This window comes from Phycodurus eques, chromosome 23, assembly GCF_024500275.1.
Source record: "Phycodurus eques isolate BA_2022a chromosome 23, UOR_Pequ_1.1, whole genome shotgun sequence".
NCBI classification, from domain to species: Eukaryota; Metazoa; Chordata; class Actinopteri; order Syngnathiformes; family Syngnathidae; genus Phycodurus; species Phycodurus eques.
In genome coordinates this window covers 5,671,377-5,694,146 of record NC_084547.1, presented here as the reverse complement: position 1 = coordinate 5,694,146, position 22,770 = coordinate 5,671,377, and the positions used below count along the sequence as shown (strand labels likewise).

At 48.1% G+C, this 22,770-nt stretch overlaps 4 protein-coding genes across 9 annotated transcripts in view; 1 reads left to right on the top strand and 3 right to left on the bottom strand.

The window, feature by feature from the left end:
• Window positions 1-145: 145 nt before the first annotated feature.
• Window positions 146-7,293, bottom strand: ovol1a (ovo-like zinc finger 1a). The gene is made up of 5 exons (XM_061668771.1): window positions 6,864-7,293; window positions 2,536-2,765; window positions 1,804-1,986; window positions 1,587-1,731; window positions 146-716 (listed from the first exon to the last, which is right to left on the bottom strand). The coding sequence occupies exons 1-5, from the start codon at window positions 6,961-6,963 to the stop codon at window positions 397-399; spliced, it is 978 nt and encodes a 325-aa protein (XP_061524755.1). The 5' UTR covers window positions 6,964-7,293; the 3' UTR covers window positions 146-396.
• Window positions 7,294-10,638: 3,345 nt separating this feature from the next.
• Window positions 10,639-13,611, top strand: cmasa (cytidine monophosphate N-acetylneuraminic acid synthetase a). The gene is made up of 8 exons (XM_061668770.1): window positions 10,639-10,930; window positions 11,853-11,995; window positions 12,128-12,283; window positions 12,353-12,489; window positions 12,671-12,765; window positions 12,827-12,998; window positions 13,066-13,231; window positions 13,342-13,611. The coding sequence occupies exons 1-8, from the start codon at window positions 10,722-10,724 to the stop codon at window positions 13,542-13,544; spliced, it is 1,281 nt and encodes a 426-aa protein (XP_061524754.1). The 5' UTR covers window positions 10,639-10,721; the 3' UTR covers window positions 13,545-13,611.
• A 456-nt stretch (window positions 13,612-14,067) lies between these two features.
• LOC133397633 (E3 ubiquitin-protein ligase TRIM39) lies at window positions 14,068-21,291 on the bottom strand. Its single transcript, XM_061668760.1, has 14 exons — window positions 20,887-21,291; window positions 19,660-19,800; window positions 19,326-19,575; window positions 18,948-19,162; window positions 18,773-18,877; window positions 18,070-18,165; window positions 17,732-17,965; window positions 16,527-16,674; window positions 16,009-16,056; window positions 15,549-15,575; window positions 15,423-15,487; window positions 15,238-15,348; window positions 15,054-15,172; window positions 14,068-14,425 (listed from the first exon to the last, which is right to left on the bottom strand). Exons 2-14 carry the CDS (start codon window positions 19,798-19,800, stop codon window positions 14,176-14,178), a joined length of 1,809 nt encoding a protein of 602 aa, XP_061524744.1. The 5' UTR covers window positions 20,887-21,291; the 3' UTR covers window positions 14,068-14,175.
• A 98-nt stretch (window positions 21,292-21,389) lies between these two features.
• The window catches only part of tkfc (triokinase/FMN cyclase), a 77,313-nt gene continuing 75,932 nt past the window's right edge, over window positions 21,390-22,770 (bottom strand). For all 6 annotated transcript variants that reach the window (XM_061668761.1, XM_061668764.1, XM_061668762.1 and 3 more), the window contains 5 exons: window positions 22,428-22,534; window positions 22,235-22,341; window positions 21,903-21,936; window positions 21,712-21,804; window positions 21,390-21,621 (listed from right to left, as the gene is read on the bottom strand). In XM_061668761.1, coding sequence (XP_061524745.1) covers window positions 21,460-21,621; window positions 21,712-21,804; window positions 21,903-21,936; window positions 22,235-22,341; window positions 22,428-22,534 — 503 coding nt within the window. In that variant the 3' untranslated portion in view covers window positions 21,390-21,459. The remainder of the gene's footprint in view (window positions 21,622-21,711; window positions 21,805-21,902; window positions 21,937-22,234; window positions 22,342-22,427; window positions 22,535-22,770) is intronic.

Sequence of the window (22,770 nt, the reverse complement as noted above, 5' to 3'; positions counted from 1 at the left end):
ATCCGACCGCGCCCTCTCACCCGGCTTCAAGCTGCTGAGGAATGGTGCACTTCCAGCTCTGTCACGTGATCCCGTCTCGGCTCTTCTTTGCCCAAGCGGCAAGTTTGCGTATCCGCTCCGTAAATACGACGCACACAGAACGCCATTGTGATTTCATACAGTTGTCCCTTTTAATGAATAAAGTTGTTGTTGTTTTTTTTTGTATAGAAAATGCATATTATGTTGCTTTACATTAAGAACCCACAGGTCATATTCACATGGAATAAAAAAGAGGAAAAGAACGTTTATAGGCGATGAGTCCGATTCCCACGTAGAAGTCAAACTGCTTGTTGTGCGTGCCGTCCTCCCGCACGCGCGCGTATTACGAGCGAGTCCTTTTGGCTCGCGGTCCCGCCATCAGTGGCCCGCCGACCCCGTGGTGTCGTCGCTATCGGCTCCTTGCGGGGAGCCCGGCGCGGACTCGCCCTCCCCGCCCCCTCGCCGCGGCCCCTTGCCCTTCAAGAGGACGCTGTCGGGATGCAGCGAGTGGAGGTGCAGCAGCAGCTCGTCCTGGGTGGCCGCCGTGTGGCCGCACTCCTCGCACACGTACAGCTTGTTGCGGCGCTCCTTGTAGGCGTACTGCAGCGTCACGCTGTGGATCTTCTTCATGTGCGACTCCAGCGAGCAGCGCTGCGTGAAGGCCTTGTCGCACAGCTCGCACTTGTACGGACGCACTCCTGCGCCATTGGCAAAAACGACATCAACACTTCGGCGCGGCGTGGGAGGAAAGACCTCGGAGCATTTATTCCATACCCGCGATGGCCGTACCCCGAAGACAATTCGGCGCTCTAGTAAAACGTCACATTTTTTTTCCACTTGGATGTCAAGGATTTTCTAGAAATGTGGAAACGGCTTCAATATCCATCGTAAAGCGACTTCAAGTTACGGGCGAGGCAAAACCGTGCACGAGTTTACACCTACGTGCTACTAGTACTACTAGTGATGTTATAATATTATACTAAGTATTTAGTGCTACACTACTAGTACTGGTAGGGTGTAGTTGTCAACTAGGGCACAGTTTTGCCTCACTAGTAACGTGGTTGTCCTACTACTTTGCCATAGTTATCATCCTACTCCTGAGAATAAAGACCGTACTAGTAATGTACAAACACTCAGACTGCTTTATGGATATATTTAATATTCTTTATATCTAACTTAAGGTAAATGTACTAGTATGCTCTTTTTCCTCATTAGTAGGATCACTGCGGCACACAAACAAATATTTCTAGTGAAGAAAAACTGTGGCCTAGTTGACAACAGCGTGCTACTAGTGACATTGTAAATTATAATTAACGTCTCGCGACTTACTATTACTACTAGTAGATCACAGATGTCAAGTAGTGCACAGTTTTGCCTCACTCATAACATGTAGTTGTTCGACTAGTGTGCAGACATGTCAAACAGGAATGGAAGGTCGTAGCGACAACAAGTACTTATAAGACACAATTGTTGTACTAGTGCGCTGAATTGTCTCGCAAGTGCATGGGCCTCAAGACAGCTATCGAAGATATGGCATAAGCGCTTCGACGCGGACGCGTGTGACGTACCCGTGTGCGTGCGCACGTGCCTCTTGAGGTCGAAGGTGTCGTTGAATCCTTTGCCGCAGAAGGTGCAGAGGTGGCGCTTGGTCTCGTTGTGACACTTGGTGTGTCGGTTCAACATGCGCTGGTACTGGAAGGTTTTGTGGCAAATCTAAACGGAAGACAGACGTCAGACCCGCGTCGCCGCCCTCGAAGACTCCTCGGACCCGGTCCCGGCCGATACCTGACAAGCGTACGGCGGCGCCGTGCCGCCGGCGGGACCCTGACCCGCCGATCGGACCGCCGAGGCGGCGAATCTGCCGGGTGCGGGGGCTGTCGTCACGCCGACGTGCGGCGGCGGCGTCAGGGGAGCATCATGAGGGTCTGGGTCGGTGTCGGGGTCGGACAGCAATTCGCCCGTGGTCACCTGAGATGGGAGAGAAGCAGACGCTACTTACAGTGCATGTATGTGAACGGATATTTTTTTTTTGTCCAATGAGATGTCAGCCTCGACGTGTTGCCATGGCCAATCTAATCTGCCCGGGGCCTTTTGAATCAGAACTCCTGGCCCATGTAGCGTAAACCGCATCAGCAAGGGGACTGTTTCTTTAACCGATCGAATTGCAGGCTTACCTCAGAGTTTACCTCATAAGTCTCAACATTTTTCCGGCCTCTGATTGGTCGGTCGGAACGAGCCGCGTTCGACAAGCAAAAATTTCAAAATCAGCATGCGTGGCCATTATGATGTGATTTTATTGAAATATTTGCTTTGTTTTTTGCATTTACACTGTAGATCAATATTGATTGTGAACAGGGCACAGTTGCGTGCTGCTATATTTCGTTTTTGGATAGTATTGACGTTTTTCTATCATTGTGACACGATGGTGACTGGCATTTAGAGTTCGGCAAAGTCGGTTAGTCCCCCACCGATGGCCGAGCCGCACCGTAGACGTGAAAGCGAGCCGAGCCTCCTCACCTTTATTTTGGAGCGGACAAACACCAAGCCGCCCTGCGACCTCCTCCCGACCTCCGACCTCTCGTCCGGGAGCGCCGGCGGACTCTGCGCCCGGCCCAGCGTGGTGCAGGACGGCAGCTCGGCGCGCGCGTGGCGCTCGGGCAGCGACCGCGTGGCCAGGCAGAGCGGCGCCACCTCAGCTGGACTCGCTTCGTCCTCGATTATTGAGACGGACGGCGGGAAGATGGAGACTGCGCAGAGATTTGGGGGGAGGGGAGGTAGATTTTATATATGGAGATATATATAATTGTTGTTTTTTGCAGAAAAGTCTCTGAACATGTTTTTGTGTAACTTATGAAGTCACTTCGAAGCGGCCTGGTTGGACTCGTTTTACCAGGCTGGCTTGCAGGACCAGCTCCTCTCAGCTCAAACAGCGTGCGTGCGTGCGCGTGCACGCGAAGGAGAGAGAAAATTGAGAGAGAGAGGGTGGTGCTCACATGAAACGCAAAGCGCAATGCAAATGGCAAATGGGCGACGCGAACGATGCGTTCAAGTGCTTCGCTCTGGGGAGGCTGTGGGGGCCGAGGGGGGCGGATTTTCGTGGTCTATCGCAAACTTGAAGTAGTGACATTAAAAGTTTAAACATCTTTGTAATTACTTCTGATAGTTTCCATGGCGACTGCTTCAGGCCGGACATTTAATCTCATCTTATTGTTTGCTCAGCCCGCCCCCTTTGCCAAAGAATGAGTGTGTGTGTGTGTGTGTGTGTGTGTGTGTGTGTGTGTGTGTGTGTGTGTGTGGGCGGTGTCGCTGGTGGTGTTGGGGGTCCAGAAGAGAGAGTAGCGGTAAAACCTGACTTGACTTGTTACTGTAATTCCTCCTTCATATTTTCATGTCATTGAAGCTCACTCAGATGGGAGTGTGTGTGTGCGTGTGTGCGTGTGCGTGTGTGTGTTTGCTAAAGGTGTATCTCGTTTACAGGGTCCGTTACAAGTCCTGGCGTCCAATAAACATTAACCTAGAGTAGGAAGTGAAAGACACACACACACACACGCACACACACATGAAATATGTCAAAAGAACCAAATGAGTTGTTGTTGTCAGCGGGGATGAGATTCCGACAAAGGAGCAACGAGAAAGTCATAAAAATAATCACTTAGCACGTTAGCGCGCTGCGAGTAAGGAAAACGTGTGAATGCTGGGGTTTCCTCAAAGAAGTGGCAAGATTGTGTGCACCATTCCATCTTCACAGGGACGCAACTTTGGCCAGGACACCAAGTTTCGCATGTTAGCTTAGCATGTGGCTAAAATTGAACTGTAAAACGTGTAAAGGGTGAGATTTCTTCAAAGAAGTGGTGAGATTTATACATTAAAGTAAAATACTATAATCGTCACAGGCACGCAGATGCGGGTAGTAACGAGTTACATTTACTCAAGTATCATTTTGGATCAATTGTACTCGTCAGAGTAGTTTGAATGCACCCTACTTTTTACTTTGACTTAAGTGTTTATGTTCAGAAGAATCGTTACTTTTACTCCGTTACGATGATCTACACGCCGCTCGCTACTTGTATCCATCCATTATTGCTGCGCAATTTATTTTTAGAATTTACCTTCGACTTCCGCTAGGGCGTCGTTGCGCCAATCCAACGTGATCACGAGTGTCATTTGAAAAACAACAACTTTATGATGCAGATGATGATGATTATGATGATGTAGTCTTGCGTCTGCCCACACACGGATACTTCAGCCCACTTCTAACTTGACCTAACTTAACCTTGCAGTCAGTTGCAGATGTTTCTATTGTTGTTTTGCCAGTGCATATGGCACCGTTAGCCACATTTCATGGTGATAGGTCACTGTAAAACTCGCTTGTCGGGCATACGTGCCATGCTGCAATCTTAATGTCGCTCTCTGGCACGCACACGGACACACACATTTCAATAAATCAATAAGTCTGTTCAGCAAACAGCTTCTTCATTCAGTCATTTAAGTGAATCAAGCAAATCCTTTCTCTGTAGGGCCCACTACATGTGTTGTTGGTTTTTGGGGACTTAACCTATATGTGTGTGTGTATATACACATTATATATATATATATATATATGTATATATATATATATATAAAGAGAGAGAGAGATTTTTCTTTTTATTTGATGTTCATCCTGATTTTTTTTTCTACTTATTACTCACCAGTTAATCTTTTTTTTAAAGTTTTTTTTTCACTGAGTACTTTCTTATTCTTACTCAAGTAAATATTTGGAGGACTACTTTTTACTTACTCTACTCTACCCACCTCTGCAGGCACGTACGGTAACTATGGCCAGGATCCTTAGTTTAGCGTGTTAGCTTAGCATGAGGCTAAAAGCTAAATGCCAGCATCAATTAAAATGTGCCTTGGTGAGGTTTCAAACAAGTGATGGCAATGCACATAAAGTAACTTATCTGAGAACAACTCGCGACACTCCTCCCAGGCACATACCTACGGTCGAGGTGTTAGCGTAGCATGTTAGCATAGTATTAGCTGTCAATCTGGCTGAGACATTTTTTACTTTTTGACCTAAAGAGGATTTCGGATGAATTTGGAAAAGATACTGCTGGATCCTTTGTGAAGTTAAAAAAAAAAACACACCAGGGGATTTTACAACTCGACACGCACACGCACACGCGCACACACACACACACACACACACACACGGGTCGGGCAGGTATAGCGAGTAACGGCACATACCACACGTGTGGAGACCGTTGTTGGGCTTGGTGGAGTGCAGAAAATTATTCATGCATCCTCCTTCATTCTATTGCTTACACTTGCTTTGCTGGCTTCCTTCGTTACTTCCTAGCTTCTTACCTTCCTTCATTCCACCCTTCCTTCCCTGAGACCCGCTTTTTATTTTGCATCCTTCCTTCCTTTGCGTAAAACTACTTTTCTGCCTTCCTTTCTTCGGTACCTTTGTTCTTGATTCAAATTAACTGCCGTACCTGTAAAAAAACAAAAATAAAATAAAAATAAAAAATCTATCGCGCATTCTTTGCTAGCGCTCGTCCACGTCGGGGTCATAGGTGAGTCGGAGCCCATCCCAGCTGACTTTGGGCGAGAGGCGGGGCCACGCGATCGCAGGTCACATCTCGACAAACCGGCATTCACATTCACATTCGCACCGAAGGACAATTTCAAGTTGTCAATGACGCCGACGTTTGTGTTTTCGAAGAAGCCGGAGCACCCGCAGAGCATGCAAACTTCCAAAAACTTCACACAGCGAGGCCAAAGCCCAGATTCAATCCCCGAACTGTGACTTAACTTAAAAAGTGCAACCCTAATTTTGGCCCCATCTGCACGACAATTGTCGAAGTTGTGGTCCATGCAGGACAATGATGACAAAGCGACGGGGGCGGCTTTAGGGTGGAGCCTGTTCATCGTTATCTGATGTTGACAGTCAGAAGCAACAATGGGGATTGTTGTCTTGAGGGGGTGCGCTTCAACGTAAACCTGGTGTGTGGGCAAAAAAGATTCAGTCACTAAAAAAAGCTTCACAGAGTTCAAATGTTGCATTGAACCGATTTGAAGCGGGGATGAGGCACGTCAGAAACATTTCCCTGTCGCCAGTGGTGGAACGTAACGAAGTACAAACACTTTGTCAGTATACTGGTACACGACTACATTTTTCAGGTACCGCATCGTAAATATTTTTCTGACTACTTTTCACCTTTGAAAACAGATAGCTGTACTTTCTTGCCCTTTGTCAAAATAGGCTCATTACTATTTTCAACCTCCTTGGATGATGACATGATGTCAAAAGACAAAGTGGACATTTGCTACGGCAGCTGATTAGGAGAAGCAAGATATTCCACATCCGTGGACTTATTTCAGTGATTTTTCCTTTTAGTTGTCGCCGCCAACTAAACGGTTTTGTGTCTTGTGCCCGCCTGCAAAGCGGCCAAATTCTCCATCTAATCTGAAAAATAAGTTTTTTTGTTTTTTTCCCCCCCAACTGTTATGAGCTAATTTTGCATTCTTTTGTTAGTCAACATTAAGGAAGGAGTTTTATTTTGATTGTCCGGTATGTTTTTCTTCAGTGCGAGCATTAAGCAGGTTCATAAAAGAAGGAAACGATTTTGTGTTTGTTTTGCAAGTCATCACAACGGATATTATATGGTTAAAAAAAAAAAAAAAAAAAGTACATTTCAGTGCCTCTACTTTTTTTTTTTGCTTTCGACACGAGCGTGTGCTCGTCACCGTTACTCGGTCCCGTTACAACGCTGCGCCCCCCGCCGCCCGCCCGCGAGTCGGTCGTGGAACGAGAGCAGCCGGAACCGCCGCGAGCTCAAGCCGAGATCGCGTGCACTCACCTGGGATGTAGACGTCCCCTCGCTCGTGGTCCGGCAGCTCGCTCCAGTTCCGCTTGCCCGGCGACACGTTGGCCTTCTTGACCAGGAAGGCTCGAGGCATGTTGACTCTGCGTCCTTCCTTCCTTCCTTCCTTCCTTCCTTCCTTCCTTTCTTCTTCTTCTTTTTTTTTGTTTTCCTCCTCGCCCGCGCACACCTGAGCTTCGCCCTCGGCCAAGTGGCACGCAGGTGAGGAGTCCACCTGAGCTCAAGTCCGTTATTCCCTGCGTGGAGGGAGGGGGGCGGGGAGGGGGACGACGAGGGCCGTCCGCGCACGCTCACGCACGGAGGGAGCCCGGGGCCGGCTCGCGAGAACTTCGGCGGATCGAGCGGTACTCGGGCGCAGCCGCACAGGTACTCGCTTAAGAGCAGGGCGAGCGGCGGCAGGGCGCATGCGCGGCAGAAATAACGGTGACTAGGAGAAGAGAAAGAAGCGGAAGACCGACCGAGGGAGTCTCTCCGGGGCGGTGGCCTCAGCTTACCTGCTCGACCGGTTCGACCACCTTTTTTCCACTGTGCCACGAAGGAAGGCTGGAAAATGAACGCACTGCTCGTGCCGTCTCATCGTCACAACGACATCAAATGAAAAAAAAATGCCACAAAGTTGCTCACGAAACAGTGCCGATCACCGGAATACCATTCACTGTCTCACCAGACAACGGTACGTTTAGCTCGCGAGAAAAGGTCACAATAAAAGCCGCTCACGCCAAAGAATGGCACATTTCCTCACTAGCAAAAAAATACATTTCATTTAATTAAAAAAACAAACAAAACAAAAAAACAGACAATAGTACGTTTAGCTCACTAGCAAAAGAGAAACTTAAAAACAACAAACTTTTAACTCACGAGCAAAAATATAGTTTAGCTCATGGCTATTGGCTAATGAATAGAAGCTAGAAAAAAACACACACACCAAACAATACCACAATTAGCTCACTAGCTAAAAACAAAAGTAAAGAAAACAAACAGTATACTTTAACTCAAAAATAACATTTACCGCATGGCTAACAAATAAAAGCTAAAAAAAAGCACACCAAACAATAGCCCAATTAGCTCGCTAGCTAAAAAGAAAAATTACAAATGCCAAACAATACATGTTTAGCCCACTAGCAAAAAAGAAAGCTAACAGCACCAAACTCAGTAGCTAAAGAAAAAAGCTAAAAAGACCAAATGATGCACTTTTACTTGACTAGCTAAGAAAAGCTGAAAACGCAAGCTATGATTAAACAAAGCGAAGGTAAAAATACCCAACAAGTCTCGTTTAGCTCAATGGCTAGCCATGTTAGAGGTGAGGTGAGGTTACATAAACGTGTTGACTAGTCCTCATAAGCATTTGCTATTCAAAATGCTCACTTGAGTTGACAGCAGGCTTTCATTGTACCTATAACGACCTTCCACATTTTTGAAAAAAAGAATAATCTTGGTATTCCAAGACATCAATTATTGTAAAAAAAAAAAAAAGAGATGGTGTGGTTGCTTTTCCATGTTAGGCTAACTGCTAACATGAGCTGCAATGCAAGAAATGGCTGCAGTGTGCGTCACATATAGGAGAGGCTGATGGGTGTGCGGTATGCTGCCCGGGCGGTCTGAGGAGTTTGGGTCGGCAGGGTAACTTCTTCCTCATCTCCCTGACCTTCGGCCTCTTGCCTTACAATGCTTTTGGCCAACGTGGACAAATTACTGAATGTTAAACTACTCACATTAACAAACGCTTTTGGGGTTGCAAAGTCAACTGTGAGGGACTATACTCGCATGCATTTTAGTTGGGCTTAATTCCTTCATGATGGGAGGAAATACTGGTCAGGTAGCATACCCGTGTGTGTGTGTGTGTGTGTGTGTGAGAGAGAAAAAGATTGCTGTACTCTACTTAATGCTGCAGCACTGTTGGGCTACATTTGCGCTGACATTAAAGATGCACAATTGGCCAAATAATGTCATTTTGACACAAAGAGAAGTGTTTTTAAAAAGCCTGCCAAATTTGAATGAATAAAAAAATAAAAATGACAATGTATGTAAAATAAGGCTCTGAAATCATGAACAATAAGGCCCGCCATCGAGAAGCAGGACAATGCGGACGTGTCCGCTAGAAGCACCGGAGACGGCCCGCTACTTGTCAAAAATATGTGTTCAGTGTCTGTAGTCAGCTACTGGCTGAATAAGGTGTGCCGTTGTGGTTCTGGTTAATAAACTGTTAGCTTCCCTGTACTTGTCTCTGTTATGTGGGGAGAGCCACAAACGATTCCGAGGGAGGCGCTGACGTTTACGACGAGCCCGCTGCACTATTTGCATATCTGTTGTTGACCAATACTGGCCACTCATGCCAGAGTAGCATCTGCACCACTTGCACACTGATTGAGGAGTATCTGCAACATTTGCACAATCAACATTGTCCCAGATGATCGCGCTACTCGTCACTTTAAACTGCATACACAACTTGAAGTCTCGGCGCCCTTTGCACAATGGTCATTGCACCGGACTATTGCTATATTAGGCATTCAAACTGCTATAATTGCTAGAAGACTTTACATCTTTTTGCACAATTGTCCAAAAAAAAACACCCCAAAAAAATGTCCCGGCATTACCAGATAACTAGCAACCCTTTATTACTCAGTGACTTTTTTTCTCAATGTCTTTATGCATCAAAAGTGTTCTCCGTCAATCGACTGTCTGTTGTCATACTAGAGCGGCTCCAGCTACCGGAAAAAAAATCCTTGTGTGTTTATTGGACATACTTGGCAAATAAAGATGATTCTGATTAGCGAGCTAGCTCCTAAGCTAACTAGCTGGTTAGCTCGCGTGCTAGCGAAACTAATAAACAGCCAAGTTCCCTTTCGTTGTTTTAGCCTCGCACAAAAAACAAAACAAAACAAAAAAATAAATAAAATATATAAATAAACAAAACAAACAAAAAAATATAAAATAAAATTTTTAAAATCCACCAAATTGAGAGATGCTGAAAATCTCAAAGCGGCACGGTGGACGACTGGTTAGAGCGTCAGCCTCACAATTCTGAGAACCCGGGTTCAATCCCCGGCCCTGCCTGTGTGGAGTTTGCATGTTCTCCCCGTGGCTGTGTGGGTTTTCTCCGGTTTCCTCCCACATTCCAAAAACATCCATGAATTGGAGACTATAAATTGCCCGTAGGTGTGACTGTGAGTACAAATGGTTGTTTGTTTGTATGTGCCCTGCGATTGGTTGGCAACCAGTTCAGGGTGTACCCCGCCTCCTGTCCGATGACAGCTGGGATAGGCTCCAGCACGCCCGCGACCCGTGTGAGGAGAAGCGGCTCAGAAAATGGATGGATGGATGGATACAAATCTCAACTATTTAGTACCATACAAAATTGTTCTGTCTTTGCACTTGTTTTCAGCACTCAACCCTCAAAAATATTTCATGTATATCGAAACTAAAGACGAAAATGACGTCGGTCCAATTGCCATTAACTGACGACTTGTCGGCTGTTTCCATGTGCCTCGACATTGATTGGTTGTTGATTTGCAATTGGCTGTCAACCAGTAAAGGGTGTATCTCGCCTAAGGCCACCAAAATTCAGCTGACAGACTCCCGTGCCGTCATGAGAATAAGTGCTATAGAAAAAAGACGAACGGATAGATTAGTAAAAAAAATAAAAATATCAAAAACAATCTCGTGTCGATGATCTAATTTCCAAACACACTTTACTCCAACTGACCGACAGGGAGCGCTCCTGTGCTAAAAGCATCGAAGAAAAGTGCAACCCGGATACGTCACTCCGTCCGAGTGCAACCCGGAAGCGTCACTTCGTCCGAGTCCAAAGTGTAAGCGCCGCTCGAACTAGTCACCATGTCCTCTCGGAAGAGATTCGTGGACGGCGACCAGGTGGCCGGCGGCAAGCTGAGCAAAGCGGCGAGCGAGAAGAGACACGTCGCCGCACTCGTCCTGGCCAGGGGCGGAAGCAAAGGCATCCCCCTGAAGAACATCAAGATGCTGGCCGGGGTGCCGCTCATCGGTTGGGTCCTGAGAGCCGCGCTGGACTCTGACATGTTCGACAGGTACAGGCGCACCTTACTTACTTACACCGCAGCCCAAGGACTTAGAAAAGTGGCAAAAGATTCATTGAGTTCACTAGTTTCGGTCAAAAACTCAAGCTCACTTTAGAGATGCACTACGCACACTACAAGTGAAATATTTCATCTTTTTTAAAATGTATTTAAATACGCGTATAATTTGGATGGTTATAGTTCACAGCAAAAGAAACCCCCAAATCCACCATTTCGAGAAACTCGCATAATACGTAACAAAACAAGAAACAATGAAAGTGATTTCTAATGTAGAAATTAGGCAGGAATTTGCTCTCTGAAAAATATTTGTCCAGTGTTAAAAAATGTATGAGTACTGAAATATTTGGACTTCCAATGTATTCTAATTTGTTGAGTTGTACCTAAATATTTTATTCAAAATATATTAAATAATTAACACTTAATACAGTGACATCACAGTATAATTACATTTGATAATAGATAAGTACATATGGATGGCTGAAACTGCAAAACCTTTTTGAAATCTGATCTGATGAATTGGATGTGTTTTTTTCAGCCAACTTGACTGGCAAATAAACTAAGGTTTTCTTCAGGTGACTTTTCTGTCACAACAAAGAGCGGGATTATTTTGAATGAGCATTCATGCCTGTTGTCATCATTCAAAGTGAAACAAACCAAACAGATAATCCCGCAGATAGGTTTTCAGTTTCTGTCATCGATATTAGTTTAAGGACAAAAAAAGTGGAGGTGCCTCGCACAGTCTGGAAACAAACACAGTGCAGAAAAAAATAAAATAAAATAGCTGCAACGTGACCCGCGATGAATATAAATTTGAAGCAAACAGTAAACAGGCTTTTTGTGGATAAGTACAACAGGCACAACATCTGGTGCAAAGGCCAACTGGTTCCTAATCATAAATATTCCATGTTCACAGTGTGTGGGTGTCAACCGACCACGACAAGATCGAGCAGGTGGCCCGGGCCTGGGGGGCTGAGGTGCACCGCCGGAGTCCCGAAGTCTCGCGAGACTCTTCGTCTTCGCTGGAAACCATCCAGGAGTTTCTGCGACTCAATCCACGTACGGAATAGAGACGGAGCAGCCCGTTGTTTGTCTGAATAAACGAAGCCTTGCCGTTGGCTGGCGACCAGGGTGCACCCTGCTGGCTTAGCCTCCAGTTTAATGAAGGAAAGGCAATGTTTTTGTTTGCAGAGGTGGACATTCTGTGCCACATCCAGGCCACGTCGCCCTGTCTCCACCCGTTCCACATCAAAGAGGCCTTGGAGTTGATCACCGTGCAGGGCTTCGACTCAGTCTTCTCGGTGGTCCGGAGGCACCACTTCCGCTGGCAGGAGGTCAAGAAGGGATGTAGGTAAACGCACGTGCCGCTCTTGTCGTTCTGCCGCTCTTACTGCTAAGTACTGGTCCTCTTCTCAGCCGGTGACTTGACCAGAGCCCTGAACCTGGACACGGCCAACCGTCCACGCCGTCAGGACTGGGACGGCGAGCTGTGTGAAAACGGCTCTTTCTACTTTAGCACCAAAGAGCTCATCAACGAGCAAGGAGTCCTGCAGGTGAACTCAAACTCTGTGGTGAGGGTTGCGAAGGGGTGGAACATTTCTGGGGAATTTCCAGGGGACATTAGTGAGGTTCAATGTCGTAAATTCCTGGCTAATTCTAATGGAAACCTTCCAACTTTGAAAAACTCACAGAATTTTGCAACCCTAACTGGACCGCTGTTGCGTGCGTTTGCAGGGTGCGAAGGTGTCCTACTACGAGATGCTTCCCGAATACAGCGTGGACATCGACGTGGACATCGACTGGCCTGTCGCAGAGCAGCGAGTCCTCCGGTAAGGAGACATTTTCTTCCCGCGCACGACCGTCTCAGCCTACGTGCGCTTCGTCTCGCAGTTACGGCTACTTTGGCCGGGGGACTCCGGAGGTGGTTCGGCTGATGTTCTGTAACGTGTCGGGATGTTTAACGGATGGAAAGATCTACCTGTCCGCGGCCGCAGAGGAGATGATCTCCATCAGCGGCCGAGACGTCGCCGGCATTCGCCTGCTGCAAAAAGAGGACGTGGAGGTCGTCGACACGCCCGTCCCGAACCTCCGCCCGAGTCTTCTCGATTGACGTGCGTGCTCGTCGGCAGGTGGTGCTGTTGACCACCGCCGAGGACCCGGTGGAGAGGACGTTGGCCGACAGACTGGCCGAGCGGACGGGCTGCCAGGTGATGCGGGTGGGAGCCGAGCCCGTCGACGATTTGGCGTCCGTGTTGGAGTCCAGGAAGCTGGTTTGGAAGGATGTGGCATACATGGGTAAAGGACCTCCCTGTACATCATGGGTGTCAAAAGATGTTTTCATTGCGCTTTGGGGAACACGGTGTATAACATTTGACAAGCTGCCCTTCGATGCGTCTGTCTGTTAGGTAGCGACGTGCCAGACGTGGACTGCCTCATCCTGGCAGGCTTGAGTGCCGTGCCCGCCAACGCGCCGGTGGTGGCCATCAACGCGTGCAAGTACACCTGCCACGGCGTGGGCGGCAACGGCGTCGTCCGGGAGTTCGCCGAGCATATTCTGTTGCAGAAGGCAAAAGCCAAGTCTCAGATGAGGCAGGACCGCATCAATTGAAGTTGGAAGCTGAAACTTGACCTTACTGATTGTAATCAAGGTTTGAATCAAATAATGTCTTTTCCACTTTGCTTGCTACGGTGCATTGATTTGGAATTACTCCACTTACTGCAACTTGCACTGTTGATGTTATTAAGCAACTGGTGGGGGTGGCCTATTTAAGATCGTCACGCAGAAAGGTCGGTGGCACGCCCATGTACTATGCTAATGCTAGTTAGCTAACAGTAATCCCCACATCAGTCACTAGATTCACCAAAATGCTAAGTGAGAGATCTTGTGTTTCCAGCTCAATCGGAAATTGTTTGCAGCAGTAGTAATAAAATCATTGTTTCGAATAATCGAGTTGTACAGTCCCATTTTTTTAAATGCACGTGTAACGGTGGCGATCCTGCGCCGTCGAGCCGCACCTGGGCTCAAACCGGCGCCTCCGCCGTGACGCCGGTTGGAAGTCGAGGGCGCTGGCAGATTTCTTAACGTAACACAGCCGGCTCTCGTTACGTGTGTGAATAACTTTGAAAGAAGACACAATAAGACAGCGTTTTAATCGATCTAAGAAATCCAGCAAGAAAGCAGCGGAAGAATGAAGGTAAATCAAGCGTGACGTCGACCGAATTACACGCGTTGGGTTGGCTCATTCCGACGTGTCGACTGTCGTGATGACGAGCGGCCCGTCGTTCTTTCCGGATTTGTTGGTGCAGGGGCTGAAGAACGGGAAGATGCACTCTGTGAACGTGTCGTTGAACGTGTAGATGTGGATTTTAGCATCGACGTTGTAGAAGGAAACCTGTCCTCGGTCAAAGTCCACAAATATTCCGATCTTGTTGGGTCGGAGGTTGAGGTGGACGTCGGTGGAGGGCTCGGTGCGAAAGGCGTACTTGTTCCTGAGGATGGCACATGCTGTCATTTGTTGCGTACGCTACTCGCAAAAAGTTAGGGATTATGGGCTTTTGGGTGGAATTTAAGGAGGAGCTGAAAATGCACTATGATCTTTACAGGAGAACTTAACACGGCTGAATGCGACGGAACTGGATAATTGCGAGGAAATAAAGACGGCGCTCCCACCCGCACACCAGGCAATTGATCAACTTGCTGCAAGAGAAAAACTGCAACTCCTAGTGTTCTTATTTTGAGGCGACACCGATACGATACTGTATTTTTGTTGTTTTGAAAAAGGATGTGAAAGATCATGTGACGACACGGCATTTTTCATTGGCCGTCACGTGCGACGTTGTGGTCGGACATTGAGTTGCGGAACCCCACACACGTCACTCTGTGTGTAGTGGGCTTTAGGTGTCGTCTTGGTCTCATTATGACAAAATGTGAACGGCACGAAGAGAAAGACACACCGACCAATTCTAATTCAACCAGGAACCAGTTCAATTTGTGCTTTGAAATGTTTAGAGGAAGTCCAAAATTCAGTTCACCTGTAAAGGTTATAGTGTATTTTAGGTTCATCCTGAAATTTCTCCCGGAAACTTTGACTATTTTTAAAACACCCCAATGACTCACTTGTCTCTCAAGCTGAGGAACCAGTATCCATTATTTGGCGTCACCTCAATCTTGCCCTTCCTGTTGATGGATTGTTTGGCGACACCCAGATCCCAGTCCGTCTTCCCGCCCACTTGCACCTGACACGGAAGACAACGTCACACGGCGCCGCCGGTACGACGGCCAACGCGCGCGCTTAGAGTACCTCCCAATAGTGTCGTCCGGAGGAGATGGCCTCCCTGCCCAAGACGCACACCACCCGGTCGAACCGCTCCGTGTTGTCCGGAAGCAGCTGGTGCCGGTCGCTGCAACGCACCTGCGCAACCAAACACTGACGTGAGCCAGCAGAACACCACAAACCTGTTCCGGAAGACGGCGTCGACGCCTCACGCTCTTCATGTCGTCGGTCAGGACCAGCCTGGGATGGGCCGTGTTGCAGTCCAGAGTGACGTCCGCTGCGGGCGGCGAGAAAGTTAGGCATGGGGCGGGTTAACGCGAACAAGCGGGTCAACGTACCTGCGTACTCCTGCACTCTTCTCATCCCTGGAGACAATCAGACACGTTATGACACAACAAGAGCGCATGTGTGTGTGTGTGTGTGTGTGTGTGTGCGCGCCAGGGGGTCCACAGTCCAGCCTGGGGGACGTTTCTATTGGTCCAAAGCATATCGGAATAATAAAAGAATAAAAAAGAAATACAATGAAAATGTATCATACGATGTTCTTATTTCTAAAACTCTATAACAAATTTGACAAGACATCAGACTATTATTTTAAATAAAAATGTTTGAAGTTGAATGATACAAAACGTTATGCGATTTTTAACATATATTTTTTTGTGTGGCATAAGCCGACCACCAACCCACTGAATTGGTTTAAGCGCATTTGGCAACACAAGGAGGCCCTTCCGTTTTCCCGTATGTGGCCCTCACTGGAAAAGGTTCGGGCATCCCCGGCGCGCACGCCGCGACACTCACTCGGCTGTGGACGTGCCAGACTCGTCTCCGGCGATGAGGCAGTGAAACCTGCACAGGGTCAAAGGAGCGAAGAAGCCTACTGTCAGGACATGTGCTCAACCCGCAGTGTTTCCCAACCCTCATTGAGCACACTTTTTACATGAGAACATTCTCAGAGCATATCACCGAGCAAAAATGTCACAAAAGTATCAGTTAAGTCACTCGCTATCTTGCAGTTGACCTACCCGCAAAGCGATCTCACCACATTGTGGGTTTCTGTTTGTGGAAACGTATCGACTTGTCTACCGTGGAAATCTGTGGTTTATAGCGACCGGTGTCACTATACGTCACTGGTATAGATGACCAAAGTTGCATTATTTGGCGTTAGTAAATAATAATTGACAAGACAAGTGGACCCTTTTTCCGTGTCCTTACTAAGAGTGGGTAGCAATGATTGCACTAGAGGGCAGCCAAGCTCCCTCCCTCCCGCAGCACTGTCTTGACAAAATCCAGCAGCTGGAAAAGATGCTTTGACTCACCCGTCTCTGTGATGCCCCTCAGCTGCTCCTGGAACTTCTCCACCTCACCTGCCAGCGACCGGTAGATGGCGCTGATCCCCAGGTCGTAGGTCACAGAAACACCCGACCAGTCTTTGGTGGGCAGAGGAGTGGAGATGGTGGCCGAATTCTGGGGAGGAAGCGAGTTTCGGCACTTTTTTCCAGATCCTTTTGGCCTACCGGTAGGCAATTAAACCTTACTTGTGAACTACTGTGCTGCACTAGTAACACTACTAGGCTCAACTAGTTGGCCTATATCACACCCTTGTAGCCTGACCCCTACTAGTATAAAATGCCCATTAGTAGTTTTTGCTTCACTAAGACCATGTAGTATGCTAGTTTTCCCGCGAGTGGGCAGAAACGTCATACAGTAGTGAAAGGCAGAAGGGGAAAACAATACATTAGCGGTAAGACAGTCATTCAACTACTGTTCTCTAGTCGTTCTACTAGTGCACTGAATAATCATACTAGTGAGGACAAGGGGAGTACTAGTACATGGAACTTAAGATGAATATTAACTCATTCGCTGGCAGTTTTCAAAGCAGTTTTTAGAGCATTTTGACTGATCATTTGAGATCTTCTGAGACAATACAGTATAAGCACGGAACCTACCAAAAGAAAGAGTATACTTTCTTTCACCACAAAAAAAAGTGTGTTTCTAGCTTCTTCTGTTCTTTAGTAATCAGCAGTACAACACGGGTTGCTTTCTGACCAAAAAAACGGAGCAAACGAGCTGTCTGTGAAAAGAAACAAGTCATGCAGAACAGTGACGGACGCTAATATTTTGGCTTTTGTGACTCATCGAACTATAAAAGAATTTTGAACAAGACTACAAGACAGAAAAAGCACTTTTGATAGCAAAATGTTTCGTTTACAGATATACAAAGAAGAAACGCGGCGTGAGCGACATTAACTCACCGCCAGTGTTTTATTTTACACGCCGATCGTCATTCACTCCACGAACTGCGGCGCCTTTTCTCACGCTCCCGACAGACACTCCCTGCTACCAACGGCGACACATACTCCGTTTATATCATACACATACGTACTCCGTTCGAGTGCGAGGTGCCTAAACTTGTCTGCCTTCCAACGTGTTGGGATTTCGCTCCCTCATAATCGACGTGACAAGCTGAGAGTCACCGTCTAATCTTTGTCGGAGTCATCGGACTCGGAGTGACACGGCTCACCTTGATGCCATGTAGGTGGTCGTCCGAGGCGGAGAGTTGCGCGAGAACGCTCTCCCGCCGTCGCAGTTCTTCCACCTCCAGCTCCAGCTGCCGTATCATGGCGTCCGCTTGGATCTCCACCGCGCGCCTGTTGGCCTCCATGGCGTCGATGAGCTCCGCCTGCGCTCGCTCGAGGGCCGCCATCAGCGCCGAGAACATGCACACGCTGCCCGTCGTCGCCCGCTCCACCACCAGCTGGGGCCGCACAAAAACAATCCAAACGCACTTCTCAAAATAGACGGACGATTCCTTCGGCGGAAGGAGTCGAACAACGTGAGGCGTGGGCGTGCCGGACAGACCTCCAGTTCGGATAGTGAGGTTCGGATCTCTTCGATCTTCAGGAGTCTTTGTTGGATCATCTCCCGGGTCTGCTGCTCTGTCTCCTTGAGCTGGGCCTGCGCGCGCACACAAAAACATACTCCGGACTACAGTGCAAAAAAATTGTTTGTTGACAAATTGTTTTCATTTGCCAAGATGATACTTCTCACCAGGCTTTTTTTGTGTATATAACTTGCTACAAAAATGTTTCCTTACAAATCTTTGTAAAGTATTAGAACTTGGTATAGCGATGTTATTACCGGTTACGGATACTTTAAGCTTAAAATAAGAAATACTGTAATTCTATAGGCGTAGGCACTTGAGAACGGTCTCGGTCTCGAGGCCGCATTTTGAAGGTCTCGGTCTCGTCTTGAAATCCGCTCCCAAAAGTCTCGGTCTCGAGACCCGCACTGACTGGTTTGCTCTTTTTCAGCTTCATTAATGTGATAATCAGGAGAAGGACTCGGTCAAAGAAATCCCTTCAACTGACATGTTACTAAGTCCCCGTAATGAGTGAAAGGGCAAAGCAGCAGCTCCTTGCGAGTGTGTTTGAGCGTTTTCCCTCATTCAATAAATGGCCGAAAGTGCATCGCCGGCCGCGGCGCTCCTTGCCCACTCGCGCGGGCATTGCAGTACCTTAATTGCTCTGAGATTCTGAAAAGAGATCGTGTTTTGTTCCCGCACCTGCTTCTCGGTCCACGCAGCTTCCACCGTCACTGTGTCGTGATCAAAATGCGCCTCGGCCTCACAGTCGGGACAGATGCACTCCCCGTCGGTGCGACAGAAAATCTGAGCCCAAAGACCGCAGTGAGGGTGTCGCCGCCACCAAAAAGCGTGCAACCGAAGAGCGCTCGGGTACCATGATCCCCCTGTGGTGAACGTTGCAGAGAGGAAGGTTGTGGCTGCTCGCCGCCCCGCTCACGGTGAACCTTCTTCGGCCGGATGCCTCGGACGAGCGGGCGATAGCTCGAGGGGGTCCGCCGGCGCCGGTCGCCGCAGAGAGGGGACTTTGGTCGGGGACCGAAGACGCCATGGAAGCCGCGACCACGGGGGTCCCCGTGATGTGTTCGCCACCTTGATTGTCAGACACCAGTGGTAGGCAGTCAGTCCTAACCCTAAACACTATCGGAAGCACTGACCTACATTTACAACCTAAACGAAAATATTTGCTCCGCCATTGTCAGACACGCCTTGGAGGTCCTGGGTTTTGTCACTTGACTCAACCGCGCCAACTCACCTTGCTCCTCGCTGGTCGCTGTCGTACTGGCGTGAGGTCGCGGCAGCTTCCTGGTCAGTTCATCCAACAAAGCATTCGGCATGGCGCACTCTCGCCCCTTTACTGCCTTCTTCTCCCTGGCGAGGCTTCCTTCCCCTCTCCCACTGCCAGACATGGACCTGAACTGCTCGGTGATCTCGCGCAGGGTCCGGTTTATCTGGAGGTCCGGACGCTTCTGAAAGGTCTTTTTGCACAGAGGACATTGGCACACCTACAGAGGGAGGACAACAGGGCGACGCATGACGGTGCACGGCAGTGTGACAAGGAAGTCGAGGAGTGGACTTGAAGGACCTACTTTGGCTCCGTCCCAGAACCGGTTGATGCAGGCGACGCAGAAGCTGTGCCCGCACGGCGTGGAGGACGGGTTATTGAAGATGTCCAAGCAGATGGAGCACTGGAACTGGTCACTCGACAGCAGACTACTGTATAAGGACATCTGAAGGAAACAGGGAAGAGTCGTGGTGAACATAACCACCGACACCCACCAAATACCAGAATCTTAACAGGAACTCTGACGCGCACAGGGAGCCAGTGGACGGAGTTCCGTGCCTCCTTGTACGCATTGCGCTTGAGGGGAGCAGCGGCATTTTGAAACAACCGGAGATGTTTGAAGGAGGACTGGCTGACTCCAAAGTGAAGTGCATGACAGAGATTCGGGCCAATATGTGACGAAGGCATGGGTGACTGTTGTGTAAGAAATGGCTTTAGCTTTGCCAGCTGCCCGAGGTGGAAAAAAAAGATGGACTTAACCACCGCACCGATTTGCCGATCCAATATAAAATCCCTGTCCAATTTAAAAACTTTAGTGTGCCAAGGGGCCCAAGTCAAGACACACACACGCGCGCACATCCTCCAATCTGATTAGGATGAAGCCAAGAGTTTAGGAATGAAACGGGGCGAGTTTTATCACATCCTGAAGGTGACACTCTGTACAAAGTCACGGATTTGAATGTGTTGTTGTTGTTGTCGTTGTCATGCTGGTTTCCTCCATTCCAAAATTAATAGTTTTCTTCACATGCGTCAGCGGCCGAAAGGTGACAAACAACACAAAAGTGTCACCAGATGACCCAATTAGTGCGACTCAACAAATTCCAACATGATATCAACAACACTATATTAACCCGCAGTATGGTGTGGCTGTTTGGTCACACAACGCTATCAAATGTAATTCCAAATTGTTGACAGCAGTCACTTAGTGTATTCTGAAGACAAGGTTGCACATCAAATTAATGTAGCTGTGACTCACTCACCGTTTTTGTTTCAATATGTTCTTTGAAAATGACTTCAGATTCCAATAAAGGTGATTAAAACTATGATTTGAGGGATTTTCAGTGCTCACAAAGGTGATTTAGACTGGGAGTGAAACTAATACAAGGACGTTTGTTCGGTTCATTATTTGAATAACAAATTCCTGCTGCCTTGCCTGCAGGTCTCATCTGACAACAAGCAGTTCCAGTTTACAAATGTACATTCGCATTTTCGCTTGATTCCGTGATGCGCTAACGAGCGTGGAAGCATGTACCTTAATTTGACGGGGTCGTCTCTGGCATCCACGCGGCCCTTGAGGATGTCGGTCGCTCTTCTTGAAGCCCGTCGACAAAGTGAAGAATGAGGGCGTGTGACGATTGCGATTTCCATCTGGCGCCACGCCCGCTCGAGTGTCGGTTTCCCGGCTCAATGTGGCCGGACTGGTTGAGTTGGGAGATTCAGGCACCTTCCACCTTATTTTGGCCAAAACACTTTCTGCTCTTTCTCTTGCGGGAAACCTTTGCAATAATATTTACGGGTGGCTGTTTTGAGCCTTTGACAACAATAGGTTCACGTGGTGCGCAATCATAATGACCCATGCACACTCGTGGATGGAACAGTCCTTACTTTTTGTGTGAACTGTTATTTATTTTTTGGATGGGACATTCTTTTGGACTCATGATAAGATATGACACGCTTGTACCCAGGAAATCCTGCATGAAACGGTTACCGTGCGTGTGTGTGTGTGTGTGTGTGTGTAGAAAGTAAAAGCATCCATTTATTCTACAGTTTATTTCTTGTGGAATGTTAATTCTAAGTTTCTCTTTCTGCGTCCTATGGACTGTTTCTACAAGGGCGGCTCCTCGAGGGCCTCCAACACGGCGCTCAAAATGGCGGCGACGGCCTTGGCCCCGGGGTCAGGCAGGGTGAGGCGCTCGGCCGCGATGTAGCTGGCTCGGCCCGCCTTGGCGGCGAGGCTGCGGGTGGATTCGGCGCCCGCGGCTGCTTTCTGGACATCGGCGGAGGCTGTTATGTTTCTCGCGTCCTTGCGCAATCGCGAACAACAATAGAAAAACAGGTCGAGGATGTTTTGCCGCACCTGAACAGCAGCTTTCAGTACGGCAATCTCCCCGCCAGGAGAGGCGCCGTTTAGTTTCATCAGCTCGTCGACAGCGGGATACAGAGCGTCCAACTGTGGCGGGGGAGGACAGAAAGCAGCTCGGACAAAAGCAACAAAAAAGTGCCCCTTTGCAGTTTCCGCGGGGAAACAAAACATTCCAAATGACTCACCATCGTTCTGTCTCCCAGGTCAGCACCGCCGTATCTGTTGGGAACAAAACAGATCCATTTTAGAGGCAGCCAGTGATCAGATTCTGTCAGGGTCTCTTTCGTTGAACACAACGCTATTATTCTGCTGTGGATACACAGGTTGACTGGACCTTCTACACCATATAGTGGAAGAGCATTTTATTGTTATACCGATCACTATACATCACTGGCACTGATACATTAAGATACTGTTCGTAGCGAGTAATTTCCAGACAAAGTTTCTGATGATGGGCACATTGGTTAGGAGGAATTAACATACATGATCTGCAGTGGTGTCATTTAACAAGACCCACCTTTTCATGGCCTGCATCCCAGCATACGTTGCACTGGCCCATGCCGCAGCTTGGCTCCGTCCCTCAGTCATGTGACCGCTCGCTGCCGTGAGGAACAAACTGTACAACTGAGAAACATAGTATGTCAATGTGTGCGGAATCAAGGAAAAATAAGAATAGAAAAAGCACTTCTTGAACAAAATGGAACACTTACCGCACCTGAAGACCCGCCCATCTTCTCCTGCACCAATGCAGCAAGGGCAGACAACAGTTGCCCGGGACAACCGGGGACCACATGACTCTGGAGCCACACCTGAATGGCTGAGTGAGCATTTTTTGTCAATGTTGTGTAGCTGGGGTTCTCAAACCTGGGTCCGGAGCAATTACATTCGGAACCACGATGTAACTTATATCATAAAAAAAACAACCCAAAAACACATTGGCACGTTTGAATGATGAAGTGATCCTTGTAATAACGTCTGCCTTTAAGGCGTCTCTGGACCCAAAAAGTTTGAGAACCCCTGGTGTAGCGCATGTGATGTGTGTTTCTCGGCACT

What these genes read in the sequence shown, in the direction of transcription:
- LOC133397633 (XM_061668760.1), bottom strand. Translation starts at nt 19,800, where the DNA reads ATGTCCTTATACAGTAGTCTGCTGTCGAGTGACCAGTTCCAGTGCTCC. An exon ending in TTCACCACAGGGGGATCATG is followed by an intron (nt 18,878 to 18,947) that starts GTACCCGAGCGC and finishes CTTTGGGCTCAG; the next exon opens with ATTTTCTGTCGCACCGACGG. An exon ending in AAGAGTGCAGGAGTACGCAG is followed by an intron (nt 15,488 to 15,548) that starts GTACGTTGACCC and finishes CGCCGCCCGCAG; the next exon opens with CGGACGTCACTCTGGACTGC.
- ovol1a (XM_061668771.1), bottom strand. Translation starts at nt 6,963, where the DNA reads ATGCCTCGAGCCTTCCTGGTCAAGAAGGCCAACGTGTCGCCGGGCAAG. An exon ending in CGCCGCCGTACGCTTGTCAG is followed by an intron (nt 1,732 to 1,803) that starts GTATCGGCCGGG and finishes TCTTCCGTTTAG; the next exon opens with ATTTGCCACAAAACCTTCCA. An exon ending in GCACGTGCGCACGCACACGG is followed by an intron (nt 717 to 1,586) that starts GTACGTCACACG and finishes CCAATGGCGCAG; the next exon opens with GAGTGCGTCCGTACAAGTGC.
- cmasa (XM_061668770.1), top strand. Translation starts at nt 10,722, where the DNA reads ATGTCCTCTCGGAAGAGATTCGTGGACGGCGACCAGGTGGCCGGCGGC. An exon ending in ACGAGCAAGGAGTCCTGCAG is followed by an intron (nt 12,490 to 12,670) that starts GTGAACTCAAAC and finishes GTGCGTTTGCAG; the next exon opens with GGTGCGAAGGTGTCCTACTA. An exon ending in TGCAAAAAGAGGACGTGGAG is followed by an intron (nt 12,999 to 13,065) that starts GTCGTCGACACG and finishes GCTCGTCGGCAG; the next exon opens with GTGGTGCTGTTGACCACCGC.